We start from the raw sequence: 25,456 nt of genomic DNA on the forward strand, positions 1-25,456 counted from the left end.
GAATTCACTCATTTGAAAAGCAGTCCCTGAACAACAACTGTTTAAACTACATTAAACAACTTCTCTTTCATTGACTCTTCTGGCTTTACAATTGTTTCTGAGGTTTAGGAGCTCGAGGATGTGTTTCAAAAGCACATTTTCATTCCTGCAAGGCTCAATCTCTGGGGCATGACTTAACTAGGTAATTTTGATGGTGGATGTATTTAAGTAGGGAAATTATGGAACTGTATGTATGAAGGAGGTAATTTGGGGCTGCCTGTATGAATAAAATGTCCTGATACATAAAATGGGAAGCACCATTAACATGTGATTTCTTCACCTGGATGGCTGGAGCCATGGTGAATGACCTTCCTTGCTAAAATGCAGCAAGATCTGCTAGGTAGGCCAATGCAGGAGGGAGGGGAGGACAATGCAATCAATAGGCTGGGCAATTATTTTTGGAAACTTACTGTTTACAGATCAGAATAGCAGTTAAGGTGACAACATACCTGTTGTAAGAGTTTGGAAACTGTACTGGGTTCCCTTTCAGGCACTACCAAAGGGTTATGAAACACCAAATGGTTCTTTTTATAGTGCAGGGACATGTGTTCAGCATGTGGGGAAACAAGACTCAGATCCTTCCCTTCTTCCAGTTTCTGGAGGAGGAAGCAGCCCCTGGGATTCCCCTCATCACCCTGTGTGGTGACCCAGCACAGGACCCCAAATATACCCTTTCTGACTTGCAGCTGCACTGTGCTTCCTCCTTGCCCCTCTCCACCCACATTATGGCCCTGGTGAGAATAAATGTGGGAAGTAAATTAAGCCATACAATTTATGTTCCTGTCTGCACCCTGGCCTAGACCACATAAAGGATGGTCTGAAAAAGATTAATTTGCTGAAGTTAATTGGCATTAGGAGAGGCAAGGTATCAGTAACAACTTTATTTTATTTCCAAGCATCTAAAATAACTATACAAAAAAAGCGCAAATTAATCAGCAAAGTGTCCTCACTGCAGCCAAGCTGCTCACACCCATGGAGAGGGGTTGTTACAGGCGGCTGAGCCTGCAAACCCTGCATAGCAACCAGAATAATGTGAAGTATTAGGGCAAAATTAAAGAAAAAACACAAAAGAAGAGACAGAAGAAGGCAGAGAATGATGGGACTGTAGAGGCAGAGGGTCAGAAATCAGCCAAGCAATAGGAATGAAGTTTACCCAGACAAGTTTGCCTGTATAAGTGTCCCTGCCACCAACTTCCACAGCCCTGGTGTGCTTTCCATGGAGTCACAAATGGACAGGACATGGACACAGGGCTGCAGCAGATGACAGCCGTGCTTGCTCCTTTGCACAGCCTCGTGCTCCACAGGAGTGAAGAGCAGTGGGCAGAGCAGGTTTTTCCACTGATAGAGACTCCTGCAAGACCAGCAGCCAGAGGAGGTGTTTTGGCACATCTGCTGGTAGATGAGCTGGAGACAGGGACTCCGGCTCTTGGGATGCCTCGATGTTATCAGATCTGTGCACCTTTCAGGGCTTCGCAGGAGAATTGCAGAGCTCTTCAGCTGTTTCAGGCTGGAGATAATTCCACAGCACACAAGCTTGTTTTTCTTAGTCATCTTTCATTTTCTTAGTCATTTTCAGCTAGTCCACACCCTGGATTTAAAATTGCTTGTGTACAGACTGGGTGCAGAGCTGAGCAGGAATGGATTGCTCCCAGCTGGTGTCTGCGTGGGAAGGAGACTGCTGAATTCCCAGGAGATGTTTAGGACACAAGTACTCCCAGCAATTTCCCAGCATCAAGTGATTGGAGATGGGACGAGAGGCATGGAGCAGAACTAGCAGACCTGGATGCTGTGACCGTGGCTGAAGCACAGGGTGAAGTCAAAGAGTCCTTCCAGAATAAAACAGCTCAGGGATGTGGATGCTGCATCTGACACTTACATGGGGAAGACGGGAGCTACGGCCCTCCCTCCAGCAAACCCTCCTCAGCCAGTGCTGAATCCCTCCTGGGGATTATTCCTAACTGAGCAAACTGCCCTGCCCCAGACACCGTTTCCTTAGGAAGGAAGATACAAGCTCTGGAATTTGATAGTGTCTGCAGGGTGACACATTCTCCTATGTGCACAGGATAAGGGGTACAACTCCACCAACTACAAAATGTATGTGTCACCAAAGTCTTGGCAAAGGTTCATCCAGAGAGGACCGAGAGAGAAAAGCAGCATCAGGAATTGGAGCAAAAACTTTTCCTTGTAAGTGTGGGGAGTCTCTGCAACCAGTCCAGCAAAACAAAAGGTTTTGTGAACCTGCCTAGCTCTCCTTTCCCATTTTCCAAGGCTCTTGGGAGAGTAATGCTGATCAAGTCCAGGCAAAGAGGGAACTAGTTCAGAAGAGCGGGAGCCGTGAGACCTCAGCACTCCCTTTTCCCTTTGTGAAAGGGAGAGATGGGGAGTTGCATGGTTGGACCTGGAAATGCTGCTCTAAAGCAAACACTGAGTATTCACCATCTGGATGGTGGGTAACCGCAGCTCGCTTGGAAAACTTTCCACAGTAGACAATGTTGTTTCCTGCAGCTCTCCCTTGGGGATCCATCTTCCAGGAGATTCTCTCCTCACTCATGGTAGTTTTCTGTAGCCCAGGAGAAGGCAACAGTGGTTAACAGTAAGTAGCGGGAGGAGGCTGTGTCTCAATGAGCTCATCTGGCCTGATGCACCTGTCTGGTACAAAACAGGCTGGGAATAATCTCAGCCAGCCTGCTGGGAGAGGCTGGGATGAAGAGAATTCAAAATGTCTATGGTGAAATCTTGCCTTTATTATCCTAGTCACTAACATCCCACATATTTCAAGGAGACCAGCATTTTACTCCCACGATCCAAAGACAAAGCAAAATAAATCTTGGTACTCTCAGCCACAGTGCAAAACTCTGATTTCTAGAAAATAGCATCCTAGCCTTGAGGAGTGGCTAAACATGCCTCCTTCTTCCTTCCAGGCTTAAAGCTTTGTATCCCTATTGCTAAAATCTCCTGTGAGTTCTGCTGTTGAAACAGCCTGTAAAAGCCATAAATATCTCTCATTATGTCCTCCCATCTTTTTAACTTCTCTTTGGGCTAAAGCATTGTTTTCCTCCCAGACTACACTGAAGAGTGCTGCCCAGGTACTGCATTAAATGTAATGAAATTATGATAAGCACACAAATGTTACATTAAACACAAACATAGACTGTGAAATAAGGTAATACAGGGAAAAATCCTGTTGATCCTATCCAGTTGTAGTGGTGATTTGGTATGCCCAAAAACTGAAAATGATCCTTTTTCTCTGGAGAAGACTTGATGAAAAAAGATGCAAGATACAGAAATCTCAGAAAAAAAAAAAATTCTTCAGTGGTGCATGCCAAAATGATCCCTCCAGAATGTCCCTATTTCATAAGTAGTTGCTTTTTCTTGCAATTTAGCCATCCTATTGCAGCAGGTAGAGACACGTTGTTGCAAATGCACCATGAAATATGGTGAAACAAGTGCACTGCCAGGCTGGGAATGGTATCCACTTTTTTGTAACTGCTCACTGAGAAAAATTGGTATTTTGATAGTTTGTTGTTCCTTTGTGTCCAGAAGTGGTAAAAATGTGTCTTTCTCAGAAACCTCGTCCACTATAGGTCGGGTGTGTGTTACACATATGCCTGGTGTTCAACCTGAATGGAAATGCAGAGCTTTGCATCACCCATTTATTGTCATTTGCAGCCATTACTGTGCATCTGAGCTGCCCTTAACCCCAGCCCTGGAAGCGAAGAGGACATTCAGATAATTCTGTAGTTATCATTTATCAATGCTGGTTTTAGAATAAGGATAAGGATCCAGCACTTATCTACATCCCAAAAGGAATAGACTACTATATGAAATACCCTGCACTCCTATAAATGCAACTAAATGTTCACAAACAAGGTTCCCTGGAGAATAAAGCCCATGAGTATGCCCCTGCAGTTGCTAACACTGCCTGCTGTTCCCTGGGAGGCAGTGGGATTTTTCTCCTTTGTGGGTTGGCACCCAATTTGATTCCTAAAAATTCAGTGCTTTTCCCTTTCCCTTCTGCCATATTGTCAGGTGCTTCTGATTTATTTGTGCAAAGAAAATTTATGAAGCTTCATTCTTGCTATATTCCCTCTCCACTAAGGATATGAAGCTCCTGGAAGGAAGAAAAGACACTGTTATCTACATGAGGGAACAAGTGGAAGAGGGAAGGGAAGAGCCCTGAGCTGGTGCTGCTGTCTTAATGTGGCACTTTGAGTTCAGCAGCAGAACCAGAACTTTATTAAGTCACCACGATGTCAGGGATCTGGGTCTGCACCAGTAACATCATGCCCCAAGGCCCACCTGCATTCCTAGGTACCTGGGCTTGGAGGTGCTCAGTGTTTCAGGAAGCTGCCCTCAAATACCCCTGTCCCAGAATGTTTCTGGGGCTGCACAGGCTGTTCAGGGTCAGGGCAGCACAGACAGTGTTGCCAGAGGAAGTAATTTCTTCTGGGTGAAAAGACATAAACTATTTCATGGCAGAGGAAAACTTAGGGCAGACTCCCCCAGCTTTACAGCACCTCATTTCAGCTGGGGATTTCCCCATGTCAAATGCTTTTGGATGCTTTATGCTGCTAAGGGAGCTTCAGAGCTTCTTCCTAGGCGTGGCTGAATGTGAGAGCCAAGTGTTCAGACTTTACAGTGCTCCACGTCCCAGTGTTTGGGCAGTACCTGCAGTGGGGCCACACACGTGTGGCTGCTGGGAGTCAATATCTGTGGAGCTCCCAGAGCCATAAGCACCACCATGGACAAGCCAAAGATCAGGATTGCCTAATACAGGAGAAGCTACATATGACAAACACCACATAGCTGCTACTAAGACTCTTGGTGGAATCCCTCTGTGATGAAACAACTCATAACACAGAATTAACATGTTTGTACATGTGCCTGTCACCATTATAGCCCACTTTCATCATTTTGCTTGTTGCTTCCATGTGCATCAAAAATTGATACATAAATGCACTCGACCTAATTAACTCCTATAGGAGAAGTCATGAGGAGAGCAGATATATAACCTGCACTTAAGGCCTGATAAAAAGGAAAAAAAAACCAACAGAAACAAAACAAAACAAAACCTCCTCTTAAAAAGGCTAGTAGTCTTAAAATGTACTTTTCCCTGGTTCTGTTTGGTCTTCGTTTTTTAAAGCTGCTGTTGTTACAAATAATCCCTGAGATCCTTGTTGCTGGAAAACATAAGGAACAATTGTTTGTATTCCCAGTGTGTGTCTTGCAGGCATTTCACAGCATGCTGTGCATAGTCTTTTCTTGCTTCCTTCTGTATGAAGAGCTTTCTTTGCTGGTTGTTTCCTATAGTAACAAATCAGATAAAAAAAAGGAAAACCCTTGTTAAACCACAAAAGCTAGCAAGGGATTTTGTTTAGTGCCTGAAATGAGCTTTTAACACTCCCAGTTAGAGAAATGAGTTTAGTCAGGAAATGATGTCTTGTTGCCATGATGCCACTTTCTGTGTACTAACTGTCCCCTGCATTTCCCATGTTCTCCCTTGTATACTCTCCGTGCATGGTTTATCAGTGCACTCCACTCTCTCCAAAGCTCTTTCCTTTCACAGCTTCATACCCCTGGATAGCTCATATATCACAGGACACATCAACAACCCCACTTTTCAGTAATTTGGGAGAAAGGAGAGGTATGAAAATCTGCTTGAAGTTGCTGGGTGTGTGTGAGAAGCTGAACACAAAGACCGCCGTAGCAGCAGTGCAGCAGCATGGTCAGAATTTGGGGCCATGCTGCTGGAAAGCAAGAGGTGTCTGTCAGTGTATACTTCATGCAACATTGATCACTTTGTACTATTTAACTTTTTTGTTGACTTTCAGCCTGCAAACGCAGATGTGCTGTCACTCAGATGCTCAGCTAGGCAGAGTTATGTGCTCTTGGCATCACACCGAGTGTCTGAATGGAGCGTTTTGGCACCAGCCTGTTTGGAAGAGAGCTGTTTGCCTGCTCATGTTCTCATTAGTATCTGAGCTGATGAACGACATTCTTCTGCATTTCCATGTTCCTAGATATAGATCTGGCTTCTCTCTTCAGTCTGGGCTAAATGCTCAGGGGGAGCTGGCTGAGGAGCCTGTGTCTGCACTGCTGAATCCAGGCAAACACTGGGAGACTGGGGAGCAGCCTGCCTGATGGCAAGTCCTGCAGATCCTGTGAGTGTCGGGAAGAGTTAGTGTAGCTTGCCATGGTACAGTCCTTGATACTTTCAAGAGTGAACTGCTTCTACTGATCTATCCCAGTAAGACAATACACAATGGCAGCTCAGCTGCTGCCAGGATGTTTGTCTCTCCCCGGCCCCTCATAAATACCTTAGCTGGTTTTAGTTTGTGTTGCTGTTTTAGCTCCAGCCCAGAGAAAAGCCTGCCCCAGAAGTGTTGCTATCACTCTCCTGTCACTCTTCCCTCTCCCCACAAACAACCACCATTGAACTCCTTATGCAGTAGGTGCCATCAACCTGCAGTCACTGTTCCCCACTCTGTCTTTTTATCTTAGTGAGAAACTTCTCTTTGAGCTTTGCTTGGCCTTTTCTGCTGGAAAGAATCCCCAAATGCTCTCTCCACACACAAGAGCAGGCACAACTCTCAGAAAAGGCCGCAACTGCATTCCCTGGATCAGCACCCACCTCTGCTGCCCTCCACGCATTTCCTCTTTGCACTCCATCCATGAGCAGGCCTCCCCTGCCTCTTCCACTGTCACTCAGAAACAGCAAAGCAGCACAGGCAGAATTTGATTGAATGAACACATTTTGCCGTCCCTGTTACATTTGATATCTCTCTCCAGTTGTTGGGTGTTTTTGCTCTCTGTGTGTGAGCACACAGATGGCTCCTCTAAGCACCTCGGTCCCGGATGATTGCTTGTTAATTTTTGCTTTGGGCTATTTTGAGCTTTTTCCTCTCCTCCCAGGAGGACGCTGGTGTGGTGTGATGATGCCGGTGTGCCACCTAGTGATTGAACTACTCCCTTGTCGCGCATCATTTATCGGGGCACTCAGTGCGCGTATTTCGGCCCCATTTGCCCATGGTCACCTGGATCGCAGGTAACCTGTGGCAATGCCTGCAGCCCCTTTGCTCTGCTCAGTCTGTCCATGCGGAGGGGATCCCACTGAACTGCTTTTCCCTGCTTACTTCACTTTGTACTTTTTTTCTTCCTTTGTACTTCTTTCTACTGTATTATCTGCAGTCTCTCTGACGTGGGCAGGAAATGGGAAATCATTTGAGGCGTGCTGGCTGCCAGCTTGGAGGTCACCCACGGCCATCATCTAACCCATCAGGCAATATTTTTGCGCAACGTGAAAATTTAGCGGTAGATACATGTCAATCTAGACTCTGGAGGAGTCTAGACAGTGTTTAAAGCCCTTTAGGCATGAGGGGTATCATTGCAGATATTTAACCACTTCTGAACTATTCGGGCAAATCCAGGCTGGGAGAGCAATACATGGTCCTAAGGCTGGAGCTGAGGTCTTTTTGTAGGGCTTTGTGCCTGCTGCCCACTCCCCAGATTCCCAGAGGCACGCAGGAGAGTGGAAGGGAGGAAGGCACTTGGCAGAGAAGTGCAGCACAGCCGGCTGACCTCCTCTGCTTCCCTGGCAAACGCGCTCTGTTCCCAGGTGCAACTCCCCAGACGTCTGACCTCCCGCCCGGTTCCTGCAGTCCCCCGGGGCATGGGCGTTGCAAAGAAACACTCATCAGTTTACAAGCAGCTGAGCAGCGCAGGTTCAGACCCTCCCAAAGGTTCAGGTGCCGGCATTGTACCTGTCCCTGGATGCTGCTGGGAACTCCTGCTGGGTGCATTTGCAGCTGCAGTGTGACACAGAGTGCTGGGAAGGGACTGAACTCTATTCACTCACTACTCACCTGCTATGAGTCATGCAGCAAAATTATGCTGCAGAGGCTGGTACTGCTCGGTCAGTAACCTCTGTCACAGCTGCCCTTCAATAGGAGCTCAACTGCAGGGAGAAACAGGGTGACAAGCAAACTGAGTCCCACAAGAGGATGGGGCAATTAATGAAAGGTTGAGTGTAGGAAGTCCACAAACTTTATCACTGTAGATCTGTGTTGCAGATCAAGGTGAGCAATTAACACTTCTCAAAGCCCCAAGAATCCTTCCTCTCCTCGTAGGGCAGCTGTGGTGAGGAGGCTCTGAATGTTGTGAGCTTTCTGATAATGACCTTTTTCTCATTCTCAGAGCAAAGGTCTATTCAGGCAGAAGGTGAAGCTGCTGCCTGGAGCCCGGGTCTGTGGCTCTCTGCCTTTGTCAGCAGCTGTGAAAGATGAAGCATCGCAGACACATGCTTCCACCCCTAGCTGTACTCAAGGCATCCTTTAGAAACACAGTTTATGTGTTCCTGGCTTCTCCTACCAGTGCTGTTCCTCCTCTGATCCCACAACTAACTGTCCTCCAGTCTAGAAGTTTATGAGGGCCCCATGAAATGGCTTTATCTTCTCCTGGTAAACCACAGTATTGAGAGGTGATCTGGGATGTGACAGCAATAGAGAAGTGGTTACTTGTTTCAAGGAACCTCCAACCGTGATTCAGCCATAAACCCTTATTACTATCAGCTGACCATCCTGTGGAATATGTTGTTCTTCTGGCTGGGGAGCCCATGGAGGTGAACATGCAGAGATAACCTTCCCTTCCTTGCACACTACAGGCCTCTCTCTCAGCTACAAGATCCCACAGGGCGAGTGGTGCCAGCTCACTGCTGGCCTCTTGTTTTTATTGCACTGCAATCCACGGCCATATTTTGCATTTGTTTTGTGGGTTTTTTTCTTCGATTGCATCATTCAGGTGAAGTGTTGTTGTGAGGGTGGGGGCTTACTCACTAAATCCAGTGCTGCAGGATTCTCACTGTTGCACTCATTATGCTGGAGTTAATCAAGATTGACAGTCAAACGTTGTAAGTGTGGTAGCAGAATCTCTACCTGTGCAAACACTGCCTGGGGCAGGGATTTATGCAGTTGCAGTACAAGAAAGTGGATTAATGTGGACACTGTGGGGCATCTTAGATAGAAATGGTGCTTGTGAAGCTTTTCCTTGAGAGGGAGGACTCTCTTTCCCTTTATTTACTTATTTTTTATTCATATTTATTCTTCTACGAGAAAAGCTTCTGCCAGTACCTGGGCAATTACTAGAGCACAGCAGCACGAACTGGGATTTCATTGCTTCCATGCTGTCTTGTTCCCAACAGGTGAGCCAGTAGGACTCTCACCTGCCCTGTGGGAAACAAGAATGTTAGAGTGAATCCTTCCCAAATATCTCCAGGGTCTGGAAATGCAGGAGCTGGAGGCCTGAGAATTTTGGACTGAGCTTGTAGAGGAGGCTGTGGCAGAGCCAGAGAGAGGCTGTAGCTGTGCCCTGTGCCAGCAGCGTGCCAGGCTCTGGCAATGAGCAGCAGGCTCCAAGCCTCCTCACCTGTTCAAGTGAACTGGGAACTGAACACCACTTTCCCTGAGAAGAGACCCTGTCTCCAGTGCACCATAGATATGGCAGGAACTGGAAACCTTAATTTTTCTCTCAGCCCTTTGAACTTGGGGATGAGGGGTGGGAATGCTCACCTCTGCAACTCCTCCTGAACAGCCCATGGCTGCCTCGAGGCTCCCAGATGCCTTGCAGGGGGAGAAGAAGGTGCAGCTGTGGACGTGATGATCTTCCCTGGGTAATAATGCTGCAGGCAGGTCTGTTTCTTTTGATGCTCCAACCAGCCATGAGGGCCTGGCTGAGGAGTGTACTTTTCCAGATCTTCCTTGTCCTCAGAAATGGTAACTTTGCTGAGACCACGTGGATCTTCTCCATGTGTAACTTGATACACCAGGGACCGTACAGAATAACAGTTCATTACCACTGTAAAAGCACACAGGAGTAGGAATATTCCCACTGTGGAACCAACAGACAAAGAAAAACAATCCCAGAGGAACAGAAGACTTTGCATGTGGAAGGCACACAGGGATGGGGCTATGCAGTGCTGAAGGGTTTCTTTCCACACAGACTCTCATCGCATGCAGGTGCATAACTTCTCCTAGAAGGACAGCGGGAAGGACTGGCGAGTGGATGAGCTCTCCAGAGCTCATCATGAGCACCTGTAGGAAGGGTGGGAACGTGGGAAGAGGAGTTTTCCTGAGACACCCAGCGGAGCCTGAGTCTCCTCTTCCTCCTTTGTCGTGGCTCGGAGCAGAGGTGGAGGTGGGTGTTCAGTTCTGCTGCGGGGTTTAGCTACAGCTGCCAAAATCAGCCCTCATTTAAGTGTGAAGGAGCAGGACGTTGTTCCTGTGTTGGAGATAAGGAGAGGAATAACTCAGGAGTAGGAGCCGGCGTGCTCGGCATCCGAGCTCTCCTGCAAGCTGCCCTCCTTCTGAAACACCTCGCTGTCCAGCTGTTGTTCACCTAACAGGTGAACAACACAGTGAACAACCTTCAGCCTTGAGAAAGGAAGGGCAGCCGCAGCTGGTGATGGTCCCGCCGTGGGACTGGAGGGCGGATGGCGGCGTGCCCAGAAACATGCTGCTATCGGGGCGGACTCGCGGGTATCGGGGCCAGCAGCTGCTGCTCGGCGGCTCCTCCGTGCAACACCGTGCCGCGGACCAACAGCCTCGCCCCTCTCCCTGGAGAACGCCACGTAGAGCGCCGACCCCTCCGCCCAGACCCGCCGCGCTGGGCAATGGCGGCGCGACCCAGGAACTACAGTTCCCAGCACTCCCCGCGGCAGCAGCGTCCGGGAGAGCGCATGCGCCCCGCGCGAACTCCCTTTCCCGGCAGGCCGACCGAGCGCGTGGCCCCCGCCCCGCTCCCTCACGGCCGTGAGGCGCGTGCCGTGACGCAGCGCGGTGACGCAAAAAAGTGTGCGCCCTCCACAGCGATCGCGGCCGCCGCGGGGTGCGCGGGGCCGGCAGCAGGGGCCGGGGGCGGCGGCGGCACCGCGGGGCAGCGTGCAGGTAACGGGGGCTGGGGCGGGCGGGACGCGCCGCCGCCGCTTCCCCGGAGCCTCGCCGGGCCGGGCCGGTTGGCGGCCGCGGCCTCCGCGCCGGGCAGGGGTAGCGGCGCGGGGTGGGGGGGCGCCTCAGGGGCGCGGGGTCGGCGGCGGGTCCGCCCCCGCGCTAGGGGGCGCCTTCAGGGCGGGGGGCCCGGCGGCCCGGGCCCGGCCTGTCCTGTCCCCCCCGGCCCGTCCCGTCCCCCCCGGCGGCACCGGGCCTGCGCCGCCGCGCCCGGCCCGCCCCCTCCGCCGGGCTCTTCCTCCTGCGCTGGGCCCGCTCGGTCGGGAGGCTCTCTGGTTCTTCGCGTTCCCTACTCTGGTCTCTGCCGACCTTTAAACGTTGGGGCCACCCGTGCGTCCCGCCGAGCCGGGCGGTGCGGGACCCCGGGGGAGCTGTCATCGGCCGCCCCCGCCCCCGGGAGGTGCGGCCCGCGTGTTTCCCCTTCCAGCCGCGCGAAGGAGGAATTGGTGTTGAAACGGAGCGGTTTTTTTTTTTTTTTTTACCCCTTATTTTGTAGACAGCAGAAGTTTGTTCCTGTTTTTTGGGCTTCTCCTGCCAGATCAGAACGTAGTTACAAGTTTGTTTTGTAAAAGGAGAAATTCCTGGAGACTGAATAACCTTGTGGTTTTCTCTGTCCTTAAAATGCCTTAATTAAAAAGAACAAAAACAAAACAAAAAGCTACCCAAAAAAACCACCGAGTTTTTAAATAAATACTTAAAAGCAACATTAGGGATGTGTTCAATATAACAGCCTATTTGGAGCTCTGTTAAACCGGGAAGTTGAACAAATGAAGGCTTCCCTCAGTGTAGGACACCATACCACGTTTTTGTGCTCCAGAGATTGTGAGGCTTTTGTTCCTTGGTCGTATATTATTTCCACAAGTGAACTTCGGTGTTGACAGTTTGTGGTACTTTAACTTCCACGTGGTTATTTCAGGCTCAACAGGTTTAGACAAATAGCTGTCAGGTGCCTCATCTCTTTAAAGGATATTTGTGAGGAGAGGGAGAATTTTATTTTTTTCCTAAAGTAAGGAATTTTTTTGTATTTAAGCATAAGTATGAAAGAACCTACAGATGTACTGCTCAGCTTTGCTGGGCATTTAACTAGATTCCAACTTGCTAGTGGTGTTACATTAGTCTTCTCCTCTACTTTGTGTCCTCAGGCATACTTAGAATCATGTTTGGGAGCAGTGTAAAACTTGACTATTTAAGTTGGCCCAAAGTGCAGTTATTAGAATTTGAGTTGCCCCTGTGAATGTGGAATTACAAATCCTCTTGTAATTTTTGTCTGTTAATCTAATGTGTACATTAATTTAAATGTGCAATCCTCCTACAAAGTTGATTAAAATTGTGGTTTTCAGGAGATTTTTTTTTTTTTTTTGCTTGAGGTATGATTTTTGGTTTTATTATGTGGATCTTTCATTTTCCATTTAAATTGCTAAGTTAGGCCTTTTGCCTTCATTTCCCAAATAACCAAACTGTTGGTCTTCAGATTTTACAAGTATATTTATATTCACTAGGAGGTTTCATGCTTTAAAATGTTTATCTGTGGAAAGTCAGTGTGTCCAGAACCTCCTAATCTTTTCCCTGAGCACAGCATCAGTAAGGGAATGACCTGTAGTGGTGTTGCAGTTAATGTGAGGCTCCAATGCGTTGATGGACAGAAGGGTGGAGCTGAACTGCTCCAACTGTTCCAGGCACTGAATCAAGGTTTGTGGTCAGAGGTCACTAGAATTTTATTTCCTCGATGTTCAGAGGTGTCTCACTAAGGTGACTCAAGCACTAAAGTGTCCGAGGTTTCAAAAACATGTGAGTACCTTGAGGAATCTGTGTCCCAATACTCTTTGGGTTTCCCTTTGCTGTCAAATTCTTACATCTAAGCTCAGAAGAGTAAAATGCCCATGAAATCTTTGCTGTGATACAAGAATACCCAGGTAGTGTTTAATATTAAAGCAATATCATGTGCACCAACCACGGTGTGCTGAAACAGGCACATGTGGGTTTTCAGTGGCAGTGGCCACCATGGTAGTTAACTCTGCAAATATTTGTCTTTCAAAGTCAAATCCTTTGAGTAAGTGCTTTATGTTTTGTTGATACGAGTTCTATTGGTTGTAAATATATTTTGGTAATAGTGCTGTTTGGGAAAAAAAATCCCATTCCATATCTTATTAGATGTTCAAACTGAAATCTGTAGTGTGCCATGATTTTTGAAACTTATTAAGAGAAAAAAAGTTACACCCCCCTGCCCCCCTGGGAATTTAAATCTGATTGTTTCTGCTGGTTCTTGGAGAGCAGTTTAGGATGGAATTTGTTTGGCAACTTGTCCAAGGGAGGTAGTGAAAGAGCTGTTCTCCCAGGTTTCCTCTCCATTAGGCCAGGTGTGTTGCTGACAGTTGCAGGTTAGTTTGTATCATTTATGTTCTTGTCTTCTCTGCAGAGCTCTTCACTTTGGTTTAAGATGGAATTCTTGAAAAAGTGAGCACAGTAGGAGTTTCTGTGGTGCCATCTAAAATAGCTGTATTTGTTTGAATAGACTGGGAGGGATAAGCCTGTAGAAGAGATGAGATGCCTTGGCGAGACATTCACTGTCGTTGCAGTGTCCCGATAGAAAGGGTGGCATTTCTATGTTACAACTTCATTTCAGGGAAACAGCTCTCTCTCAGCACCAGTTATTTAGATCAATAATGTACTTTTTTGAGGCAATACTCCAGGTTTTCCGGATAGCTGGGATTTTTCCGTTTTTGCTTGGTTTTGGTATAGCACAGGGTGTCCCAGAGGGATTGTGAGCAGTTCCTGTGGCCTTCCTGACTGGAACTTTGTTGACCTGTTGCAGGTATTGCTGGACCTTTCCTATTTTCCAGCAGGAACAGTGTAAGGGTTGTTAGAGGAAGTAAATGGTTCTCCAGATTGCAGGAGAGCCTGCACAGGCCTTGTACAAGCTCTGAGGTCACAGGGCCCTTTTTTCTGTATCCCTTGAGTACAGAATGAAGGTGGGGATGTCTGAAATGGTTGAACGTGGATTCTGTTACAGCACTTGTGTTCTGAAATCCAGAGTGGATTTGTCTGAATGTTTTTCTGTGATATTTAAAAGCTCTGAAGTGCTGCTGGCAAGTGGTGTTCAGTTAATGAAAAAGGAAATGGAGCTTTATGAGCTTGGAGTAGTTTTTCTTTTTGAAGGTGTTTTGGGAGTGTGTGTGTGTGTACAATCTCATTATGTTTTTGCCTGCATCTAGGTAGTGTTTCTTCCTAAGCAATTTATGCATTTGCATTGAATTTCCTGATGTAGTTCTGAGATGAATGAATGAATAATGAATGCCCTAGATAAAATCATAATTACTTGTGATTTAGAAAACTTCATTTTTCTTCATGCTTAGGTAGTTTTTTGTTAGCATATGCCCACTTCATACAGTACTTGCCAAAATGGTGTTCTTGGAGTCACAGGTTTTTTATCTTTTTGTAGTCTTTGGGGGATGACTTTTGTGCAGTTTCTGCCAGTTTAATCTTCAGCCAGTGATCTTAACTTCATCCTTCCCATTTAACTAACCAGTCACAGTACATTAAATTCAGAAGCACCTATGAGACCAGAGGTAGAACTGTAGGATTGTTCATCCATTCCCTGAGTGAGGAAAAGTTTTAAACCAGTTGGAGGTGTCCACCACACAGTTAAATTATGATGATGTTTTTCAGAGACAACTTGGGTTATAAATGCATATGTAATCTATGCTATGGCTGCCTTTAGAGTCTGTCATTTGACTGACTCCTGAGCATGTATTTCAGGAGTTGATGTATATGTCACTGTCTTAAATGCTTCTGTATTTAACCATGGTTTGAAAACTTCTTTCTCTGGGTCAGTTATGACAAATGGGTATTTAATCTCCTGGTAGATGGATATTGGCTGTGTTATGGCTAATGAAATGCTGAAAATCTTTGTTTTTGGATGTGAAGAAATCTGTTTTGCTTTGTGTACCTCCCTCACCTCCAATACAAAGTCAATTTATAAATTAGGTTTGGGTATTCCTTTCTCCAGAAGTTACAACTCTTCACAGCAATCACAGTCTGTCAGATTGGAAACTAGGGGCACAGCAGTATTTTGAGATAGATTTTGTTCTGGTTTAGGCTGTTAATATTTCTCGTAGGTTTTTATCAGATTGACAAAAGCTGACACCTGGAAATTTAAAGGCTTAAACAGAACCTACAGTGATAGTTCTCTTCATTAAATGGTACTTCAACAAGTCACTCAGTACTGTAGGAGTTCCTCACTTTTGAGGATGGGAAGATAAATCTTCTGTCAGCTGCTGTCATGCAAGTAAAGGCTGATAGATCTGAAGTAATTGCTCCAGTGCTCCCTCCTGTGATCATCCTTCCTTCCTACTGGAGCTACTGGCTGTTCTTGGAAACCCTGAACCAAGTGGTGCCTGTCTCTTTCCCAGCCACGGCTGTCCTGGGGCTGCTCCCACTGCCTGCAGTGCTGGGGCTGCTGCCTCTGCTCCTCGGCACTCTGTACCCGAGGAGTTTGTTGGCACTGCCACTGCTGGCTGCAGGGCATTAAACTGGGATAACAACACTGATCAGAGTCTTGCTGCCCTGGCTGGGTTGGTTCTTGAGTAAATCACCACAAAGGGTAACTCAGGTCTGTTAATGGAGTTGAGGTAGAGCTTTTAAAAGGCTCAGCAGTGAACACAGCTGTGGTGAGCTGTACATTCCAACCAGCCTGGTCAGGGCTAGGGAGCACCAGTCAGGACGTGTGTTCAGAGGTGCACGTGTTCTTTAGTCTGCAGGCAAAGGACCAGAAAGAAACTTTCACCTTTGAAAGCACTGTTCTGTCACTTTATCTTCTCACTCCTTGTTGCTGAGTATTATTTGCCTCTTTCAAATGACTTGTAATATTTGATTTAGAGTATTTCAATGAATATAGTGAAAGAGTGGGATTTCTTGCTCATTTTTATGCCCTTTTTTTCCTGGTTGTTACCTCATCCTTAGGCTAAGCCATGACTTCAGGATCTGGGCATGTGGACTCCAAGGCTGAGCTCACTACTTTGCTTGAGCAATGGGAGAAAGAACATGGCAGTGGGCAAGACATGGTCCCTATTCTCACCAGGTAAGATTTATTAAGCAAATTCATAAAGCTGAATATCTGAAGTTACATGACCACAGCTTTTACCATGTTTTTTCTTGAGGTATTTACATTCCTGATAACCTGTAATTAATTTTCTTGGTCTGGAAATCGAACTGTTAGTGTGGTATTTAAATACAAACTTTTAGTAAGAAATTTATATCACAAAGACATCTTACACAAACTGTCTCTAAAGCATGAATTTAATTCTCTGAAGTAATAGAAGTCAGGAGCATTAAATGCTTGACATCACTTTGGTATCTTCACCTGAAGCTTGTAAAACATTCATCAAGATGGGAAGCAAGGTGTGAGGGGTTTGAGATTGCAGTGACATTGATCAGATTAAATGAAAGGATGAGGGTAGGATGAGTAGGAGGAACTATATTGAGAAGATATTATTGAAGCTCATAGGGCATGTTTAAAGTGAAGTTTTAAAACCTGACTGATTTCTTTTTTAAGCTGTGTGATGATTGACTGGCATTGTATTGTGAGAAAGATATTCCCTGGACCAATAAGTTCTTTGGAGTGGTGTAGGTAACACCATTAATTATAAGACAATATCTAATACAAGAGAAAGATATGAATTATCAGTTGCATTTGTGGTTTCCCAAGCCAGGCTTCATTTGGGTAGACTGACATTGCTCCTGCTTTAAGAGATTTGCAGAAATTCCCCCAATTCCTCACAGCTCTGCTGGCAGACCCATGGCCTGCCTCGTGCGTGCAGGACTCAACTGCTCTGCAGTTCAGGAGCAATCCAGGTGTCTCTTCTGCCTTGTTGGGTCAGACAAGTCAGTGCACGGAGCTGGAGCTGGCACTGGGTGGAAGTAACAGGAATCTGGTGGAGCTTCTTTGCTTAGGTCTGTGCTGTGCCTCACCCACTGGGCGCAACTTTTTGCTGTTCTTACTGCATTTTAAAAATAGCAGCACAGAAGAGGGAGATAAGCAACAGAAAGCCAACCCTAAACACTTGAAAATTAGTGGGTCTCTTGAAAATCATGAGACGGGTGTTGGGATATCTTTGTGTATTGTCTGAAGGAAACATATGAGCTATTTCAACTCTTTTTCTTGTAGGCATAACCAGAAATTTACTGTATTCTAAGAAATTTAAAGACATTTGAATGGAACATGTATTTTCTTGTGCTTATAGCAGTCTGGCACTTCTTGGTCCCGCTCAGTTCCTGGAGCTGCTTACATTATTTATGCCCAGACAGGTCTGATAACTGTTGATTCTCAAGGTTTCTGTGCAGCAGGCAGAGTGGTTATGAATGGTGAAGGCTTGGGTATTTTTGCTTTAGTGGAGATAGTATAGATTTATTTAAGGTAGGTAGCAAGGGGATCTACTGGCTTTGGCAGAAATTGGATTTATAGTGCTTTAGTTATCAAAGAAAGATGTGCTTCTGTTTGCAGGAGAGAGTTTTAGCTATTTAGATATTTGGAATTTGCTGGTAGAGATGCTCCCCAGGAATCCTCACCAACTGGAGCTTGCATTGGCCAATGACCTGAGGCAGAGCAATGCCCTTGCATATTGCTCTAGTCTTAGGGCAGAGGGAGCTGTGGCCATACTTGTTGGTGAGGGATATTTCTCTGCTTCCTTCTGCCTTATGAGCTAAATGGAAGAAAACTTCCCTGTGTGGATGAGGATCTGTTAAATGTCATGCTGAGGCAGCACAGGTGAGAGTGCAGTAACAGGACAAGGACAGCAACAGTAACAGCACCAGTTACAGACCACAGCTGAATTGTCACTTCCAAAAAGCTGGTTTTCCGGATTTATAAACACTTGAGTGTTAGAAGGTATGAACTGAAGAAATTGCTTGGAAAGCCTGTTAGTAAACAACAAATATTTACTATACATGGTTTTAAAAATACTGTAAATTGAAATGATCCTGCAATAAGTGTTACTTCATAGCCTGGATGGAAGTCATGTTCAACCAATCAGGCAAATCCTGGGAGTCAGATCCTTCATTGCATTCCAGGAGCCCCTTTCATCAAGGGAATAAATCAGCAGTTTGCCATCATAACTTCATCTCCACAAACCAACCGTATTGTGGTGTGGGATCCTAGAGCATGTTACGCTGTTGCAATCTGCTGTAAAGGCTCAAGTTAGTCATTAATGCCAAGTGATGACACACAGCAGGATTAGGATGGCTTTGTTATGCCATCTAGATTGCTGGGAGCCTTGCAAAGCTGACATACTTTTCTGTACACCCCTGTCCCTTCCTTCCCCACTCCCTGAGTGAGCTCAGTTTGTGGCAAGTGAAAATGAGGATCTGACTAACTTTGCAAAGACAATTGTAAAGAGAAAAAAAATTAGTAAAAGTAAATGGCTCCGTGTAAATCCTACATCTTGTCTGCAAACTTGGAAGTGGCTGCAGAACCAGTATAATGCCAAGTGAACGAAGGAAATCTTGAAACCTGAATAAAAGTTCTGTGGTTTTGTGAATTGTGTTTTGTTACAGCACTGTGTACCAAGTGCCTATGTTAGAAGGCAGGAATGAGCTTTGGTAGTTATTTGACTCTCCTGTTTCTTCAACTGAGAATAGACAAAGCTGCTGATCTAGATAGATTCATCCAAGCTAAGTCACAAACCACCTTTGTATGTGTTAGTTAAAAGAAGGGTATTGTAAGCAAGCTTGATTTTTCTTTTTTTTTTCCTTTTTGAAAATCAATTTCAAAGAGGCAGTGCTTTGTTTTTTTTTTTTTTGTATTTTAATCAAACAATTGTGAATAATTGTCTCAAAACCCTCCATAATTAGTGATTCACGTTCGTCTTTCATTGAGCTTGTGATAATGTTGTTGTCCCTGAAAGCACTGGGAGCTGGCTCGCTGTTTGGCTGCCTACCCAGACAGGATGCACTGGCCAGAGTGTTGTGCTCACTTTCCATGCTGCTTGTCTGTCCTTTCTGGCACGTCACCAAAATGCTAATTATCACCTCAAAAGACCTGACAAGGCGAGGGTGCTGCTTCCCAGCTCTCCATTTGTCTGAGTTTTCTGTCAGCAGACACCCCTCAAGCTATTAGTTCTCATGGAAGAAAATGAGGAGCTGGCAGTGGAGTATTTAAGTAACTTGCTTTTGCCAGAATTTCTTGAGAGCTCAAGCTGTGCCACCTATTATTAACAAGGGACACAATTTGCATCCCTTCACAATCAGGCTTATAAAAGTAAATATTGGAACCCCACAGGATCAACAGTTTGTTGAAAGATAATTGTCAGATCAAAGGCAAGCAGGAAAGTTCTCTGCTCATTCCCAATGAGCTAATTTGCTCTTCTTAGAATCTGGCAGGCATCGTCCTCTGTCACACTGGCAAGTCCGGGTAGTTCACAGAGGCAGGACTAAGTGCATTTTTGCCTCTAATCATGCCTGGGAACACTGGGATATTTTCTGGAAAGTAACAGGAACAGAGTAGAAGTCAGCAGTGTTCTGTAAGGGAAATCCTCTGTGAAAGACAAATATTTTTCCAGGGATTTCTGCAGCCTTCCAGCAGTTTTCCCTCCCCTATGATAAACTCTGCCTAGATAACTACTCTAAGGTATTAAGATGTTGTTTTAAAATGCTGTGCTGCACATAAGTGCTGCCTTCCACTCTGGACCTCCATAGAGGGGAAGGAACCCTGCTTTGTACCAAGGAAATGAGATTTAATTTGTTAATGTTTTTTCAATTTAATTGAGTGCTCTTTATTTCACCTCAAACTGCATATATTTCTCCTGTAACACTACATGGAGAAGGACAGTGGATGACTATAGAATTGTTTATTGCTTGACCATGGGATAGTTTTTCCTCTTCTTGATTTTGGATAAATAAAAATAATAATTAATTCTCTTACTGCTCATTCTAAACAAATTAGAGCATAGGATTTCTTGTGTCTACTGAGGCTGCTTCTCAGCTTAAGGGAAGGCATAGCTCCAAAACAGCTCAATTTTGTTTTTCTGATAGAGAGGAGCATTTAATGTATTTTGGAGGTCTATGTACAGGGAGCTGGCTGAGTTTCTCCTTGTCTTATCTGTGGTGGTAGTTGACACGTGGTAGAAAGTTGGTGATAATTGAGTAGAGGTTACACAGCACTTAATAGAAGTATTTAATATTTATTAAATGCTTATATTTAATTATACAACATGGTTGAAATTTAATGTGCAAAATAACAAAAGACTGTGAGGCAGTTTGAACAGCTGCCCCTGCACAGACTGAACAGGGAGAAGAATTAAGTCACCTGTTCAGGACTTGCTCTGCTGCAAAAGAAAGATACTGTGGTGGTGAGAGGTACTACTCAAGCCCTTTAATTACTCTAGTTGTCTACACTGTGTGTTGTAGAACACCACAAGGAGTCTAACATGAGTAAATAAAAGGTGTTGGCCCTTCAGAGTGTCATGTTTGTGCATCTCTGGGGTGTTGCTATGGGTTCAGTGAATTTTGGAGCTAAAAATGAGATGATAGTAGAGGCCAGTCTTTTCTCTCCCTCCTGTTGTGGACAGGCAGAAATCCTCTGGTGGCACTGAACACTGGGTGAAAGCTGATGGGCTGGTTTGGAGTGCTCTGACAGATCTGTGAGTGTGAGGAGCTGTGCTCCATGAGTGTGGATTCCGCTCACTTTGTGTTGTCCCTCTGCAGAATGTCCGAGCTGATTGAGAAGGAGACTGAAGAGTACCGCAAAGGGGACCCGGACCCGTTTGATGACCGACACCCAGGTAAGGTGTCCTGAGTGGTTTTGGCAGCACCAGCTGTGTCCCAGTGCCTAACCTGGTAGCTCATATTCAAAAATAAAGAGCTTTTAGCCTGAATGTGCTGGCTGCTCATCAAGGTCTGACACTGCTTTTGCACTGGGAAGCTGTGCTCTGTAGTGCTGACTCTAGAGCATCCCAGAGTCAATTTGAAGGTACCACTTCAACAGTAATGTTGGCATCTTGAGGTAGGAAGATAAGTGTTTTCCTGTTTGTCCCACAGGTCGGGCAGACCCAGAGTGCATGCTTGGTCACTTACTGAGGATACTCTTCAAGAATGATGATTTCATGAATGCGGTAGGTTTGCTCTGAGAACTTTCTCTGTCAATTCCTCACACCACCTTATTGCTTTTATTTCCTCTGTGCTGGTTGACCCTGGTACTTGTTTAATTTTAATTTTAGTGGTGTCAGAATTCTCTTTTCCATAACAGTGGTTTTTAAGATGGGTTAAGAGCAACTCATTTGCCACTGTAAAAGTGACTCAAGTAAGGGGCTATTGGAATGTGTGTAGCAACAATTGAATTAGTTGTTGTCAAGGTTTATTGGTCTCTTTAAAGAAAATGTAGCTCCTCTACTACAAGTCCAAAAGCATAATTTCTTTCTGTAATGGAAATGAATACCACTAATTCCAGTGCCTTGTTTTTGAATGCTTGGAACTTCTGGGCTGCCTGTAGGAGCAGAAGAGTGTGTCAGCTCTAGAAGACTCAGGCAGAGAATCAGGAGGCAAGAGTCTGCCTTTCCACTTGCATTGCTAACCTCTAACATGACTTAATAGCTAGAATTTTGTTACCTTTGTATCCCTGCAAACACCTGTATCAGTACAGTATTGCTGGAAGGATTCTGACAGATTGCTTGCATGTCTCTCTCTGTCTTAAACTGCAAGTGATAAGTAAATACAGGTACAATTAAAAATGTCCAATTTCTTATGGTCATTTTTTTAGTTATCTTTTCATGTTTGCACTGTTACTGTTACAGTTTTTTGAGACATTTGTCTTTACCAGTCAGTTAAAGATAGATATTTAGTCAGCAAACAGCAAGTCAGAGACTCTCTGCTTTTCTGAGAAGTAATTTCAACTTCTGAGGCACTGAGGGAGCAGGCTAAAGTCTGGCCATGTTGAGACCCAGGGCTTAGACTGGCATTCCTTACTTTATTGTTTTGCTGCTGTGGGAGCTGTAAGGTTTTCACTGCTCTGGGTTTGGTCAGAGTTGAATTTCAAACCAGTGCTGTTCCTGATCTTCTCCAGCTAGTGAATGCTTATGTGATGACAAGCAGAGAACCTCCACTAAACACTGCTGCCTGCAGACTTCTTCTGGACATCATGCCGGGACTGGAAACAGCTGTTGTCTTTCAGGAAAAGGTATCACCTGTACTAAAGCTTGGGTTTTAAACTTGCTTTGTTTTGTACTCCAACAAGACTTCCCAAAGGAGAAACCAGTAAAAAGCCATATTGAAATCTTGTCTCTGAGAGCCCATCTGTTCAGTCTTACTAATGGTTTGGGGCTTTTGCTCTTGGCTTGTTCAGTTAATCAAATCTTGGGTATTTCATAGCTTTTTAAAGTGTGAAGACTGATTCAAACAGAGGAGCTGGAACTTAATGTAATGTTTTGGGAAATGTTATAATTTGAATTGTTACTTTATAGGCCTGTGAATGGAGCAGGCTGTATAGAACATGGAGGACTTGCCCAGTAATCCTCAGCTCCAGCAGAGCGATAGCTTTACCTAGAGCTAAGTGATAAGCAAGTCGTACTTTAACTAAGCAGTCTAAAATCCACATGCTTTGTGGGGCTTATCTGGAACTGTGATGGACAGCTGAATCAGGCTTCTGTATGTTTACAAGTGAGTTGTTCTGAAGGAGTGCACACAGAGTGGAAAGTGAGGACAAAGTGAATTTCACTCAAGGCACAGTTTCCTCATCTGTAAGACTTGATGTTTTTCTCAAGTTTGGAAATGAGGTAGTCCTTTATATAAAAGTTCTAAATTAATTTCTCTACTATTGGAAATATGCATATGAATTCTAAAGCATGATTAAAAAAAAGAATAATGTGCTCCCTTTGTAGAAGATTTAATTTAATTTGAGCTCTTTGTGGTCTGTCCCAAAGCTGCGGCTGGGAAGCATTGATCAAAAAAAAATGTAAAACGAAAACAATAGTTCCCCATTTGAGCAGAATATGACTATTTCCAGAGGCCAAAGTTCTCTGTAAATTGAAATGAAGTTGAGTTTTGCACATAAGGACTTTTTTCCTCTTGACTGGAGAATATCTAGAGCTCTGTTCGAGCACTTAGGGCTCCTGTACATAGGAGGCTTTTGGAAGGTGCTGTTCCTGTCACAAAGAGGCCCTCTAGCGACCAAGGGATTTCTCATCTCATCAGTTAGAATTTTTTTTCATTGCATAAGAGCATTGAAATAGTAATGCAATTGTCTTTAAATATATAACAGGCAACTCTAAAGATCTGTAAGCTGGGAGTTCCCATTTAAATGTGTCTATTCATTATTACTTTTCATTGATCTCTTATTGTATTGTAGAATTCAAATTATGTGCAAGATTTGTCATGATAATGATGGGTGGTTGCTGATTTTTCCAAATCCAGTGGCAGTTTAGGGAAAACAAATTGATCTTTCATTCTAAACCATTGTCTTTGCAATTGACTGTTTTAAATTTAGCCACATTCCGTTCTACTTGATGTAAGTTCAACACAGCTTCTTTGAAGTTTGCTAAATTGCTGGAGACTTTTATTAGTGAAACTGACTGGAGCTTTGGGGTAGTTTGTTTGGACTAATTCATACCTGTAGTGTTTTGCTGCTTCCTAGGAAGTACCTTAACTGCCCCCTTTTTGCAGGTGTACAAATCCAAATATCTAATGCTTGGGCATAGTTTCATGCAGCTTAAAGTTTTGGATTTTTTTTTTTTTAAATTTTTTTTTTTTTTTTTTTTTTTTTTTTTTTTTTTTTTTTTTTGTTCTGGGTATTTTTATTCATTACATGCTTGGTAGGAAATACAGCCTGGTCATTACTAGAGATAAGAGAGAATTCGTCCCAACAGGTGCTTTCACTGGGACTGAGAAGTTACAGATAAAATGTAACTGTTGGAACTGGGTTCTTGCTTTCTCCCTTCTAGGAAGGCATAGTTGAAAATCTCTTTAAGTGGGCACGCGAGGCTGATCAGCCACTAAGGACATACGCAACGGGACTGTTGGGAGGAGCTATGGAAAACCAGGACATTGCTGCAAATTACAGGGATGAGAACTCACAATTGGTAATGATCTCTCAATCACTTTCCCTTTGTGGAGTAGTTACCTCTTTTTAGTTTTTATTTATGGGGAGCTCACATTCATGGGTTAATGAGTCTTACAGTGGTTGTAATACTGTCTGTAAGAGTCATGGTTTCCATCCTTTCCTGACTGAGTTGGAGCATGCAGCCTGCTTATTCTGTTAACAGCAGTTGTATTCTAAATGCCAATGGAAACCTAAGAAGTCAAATACTTTACTTTTTAATGAGACTCATATTCATACCTTCCTTAAAGAAGAATTTTCAGAAGCTTTACATCTGTAACTATTGCACGTTGTGATTTGCCCACCAGACAGAGGTTTTAAAATGAAAGGTAAGTCAACATGGAGACAACTATGATGAAATTGTGATGACTTGTCTTCTAAACATTAAAAGTAAAAGCATGACCTTTGGTTTTGTGGAACTGCAATTTACCAAAACTGCTGCTTCCAAAGGGAATGTTGCCTTTATTTCAGGCTGGGCAGAGATGGTGGAAGGATGCTGCAAGCTGGTATGTGGTTCTGTTAGCACCAATATAGCTCATCTGTTCCTAAAGGCTTTCCAGCCACTTCCTTCTCACAGGAGACATGGTGCTGATATTTTAGAATGAAAGTAGCTGTAGCAAAATGGATTTGAGTTCTCTCACTCACTTTGAAATTATTTCTCTGGGCAAATGTACACCACAGCATACTCATGTAATACTTTATGCTGTTGAGTGGGTTATATGATGATAACAAAAAATATGGCTGAGGTGAGTTGCATGATCAAAGCAAGGAATGTGTTCTCATGAGTGCTGCTTTTCTGAAACAGGTGGCTCTGGTGCTTCGTCGGCTACGAGAGTTGCAGGTCACTGAAATGACCACAAAACAGGAAAACAAGCGCCCCAGTCCTCGGAAAGTGCCATCAGATCCTCTGTTGCCCCTTGATGAAGAGGCTGTGGATATGGATTATGGGGAGATGACAGTAGATGGAGAGCAAGAGGAAGTTTCTGGTGATATGGAGATCTCCTTTCATCTTGATTCAAGTCATAAGACCAGTAGCAGAGTAAACTCTGCTACAAAGCTAGATGATGGGGGACTGAGAAAACACAAATCAGGGAAACAGCACGAAAGAGACGGCTTCCGGAAGGCCAAGCAGAAGCTGGGCTTCTCCACCTCGGAACCAGAGCGGATGTTTGTTGAACTGTCCAACAGCAGCTGGTCAGAAATGTCCCCGTGGGTGATTGGCACTAATTACACTCTTTACCCCTTGACTCCTGCCATAGAGCAGAGGCTGATTCTTCAGTACCTGACTCCCTTGGGGGAGTACCAAGAGGTGAGCATATGAAGGTGGGAGGAAGCACTCTGT

General features: G+C 44.8%; 1 protein-coding gene and 1 long non-coding RNA gene across 3 annotated transcripts in view; one reads left to right on the forward strand and one right to left on the reverse strand.

The window, feature by feature from the left end:
* Positions 1–907: 907 nt before the first annotated feature.
* LOC109143317 lies at positions 908–10,721 on the reverse strand. Its single transcript, XR_002043381.3, has 2 exons — positions 9,603–10,721; positions 908–5,343 (listed from the first exon to the last, which is right to left on the reverse strand). It is a non-coding gene; the product is annotated as an uncharacterized LOC109143317 (long non-coding RNA).
* Positions 10,722–10,934: 213 nt separating this feature from the next.
* The window catches only part of DCAF1 (DDB1 and CUL4 associated factor 1), a 49,064-nt gene continuing 34,542 nt past the window's right edge, over positions 10,935–25,456 (forward strand). For both annotated transcript variants that reach the window (XR_005602959.1, XM_039558959.1), the window contains exons 1-7: positions 10,935–10,976; positions 15,996–16,113; positions 20,733–20,809; positions 21,066–21,139; positions 22,087–22,200; positions 23,960–24,097; positions 24,920–25,423. Coding sequence is in view for 1 of the 2 variants with exons in the window: in XM_039558959.1 (XP_039414893.1) it covers positions 16,004–16,113; positions 20,733–20,809; positions 21,066–21,139; positions 22,087–22,200; positions 23,960–24,097; positions 24,920–25,423 (1,017 nt within the window). In the remaining variant the exon portion in view is untranslated. The remainder of the gene's footprint in view (positions 10,977–15,995; positions 16,114–20,732; positions 20,810–21,065; positions 21,140–22,086; positions 22,201–23,959; positions 24,098–24,919; positions 25,424–25,456) is intronic.

This window comes from Corvus cornix, chromosome 12 (assembly GCF_000738735.6).
Source record: "Corvus cornix cornix isolate S_Up_H32 chromosome 12, ASM73873v5, whole genome shotgun sequence".
Lineage (NCBI taxonomy): Eukaryota > Metazoa > Chordata > Aves > Passeriformes > Corvidae > Corvus > Corvus cornix.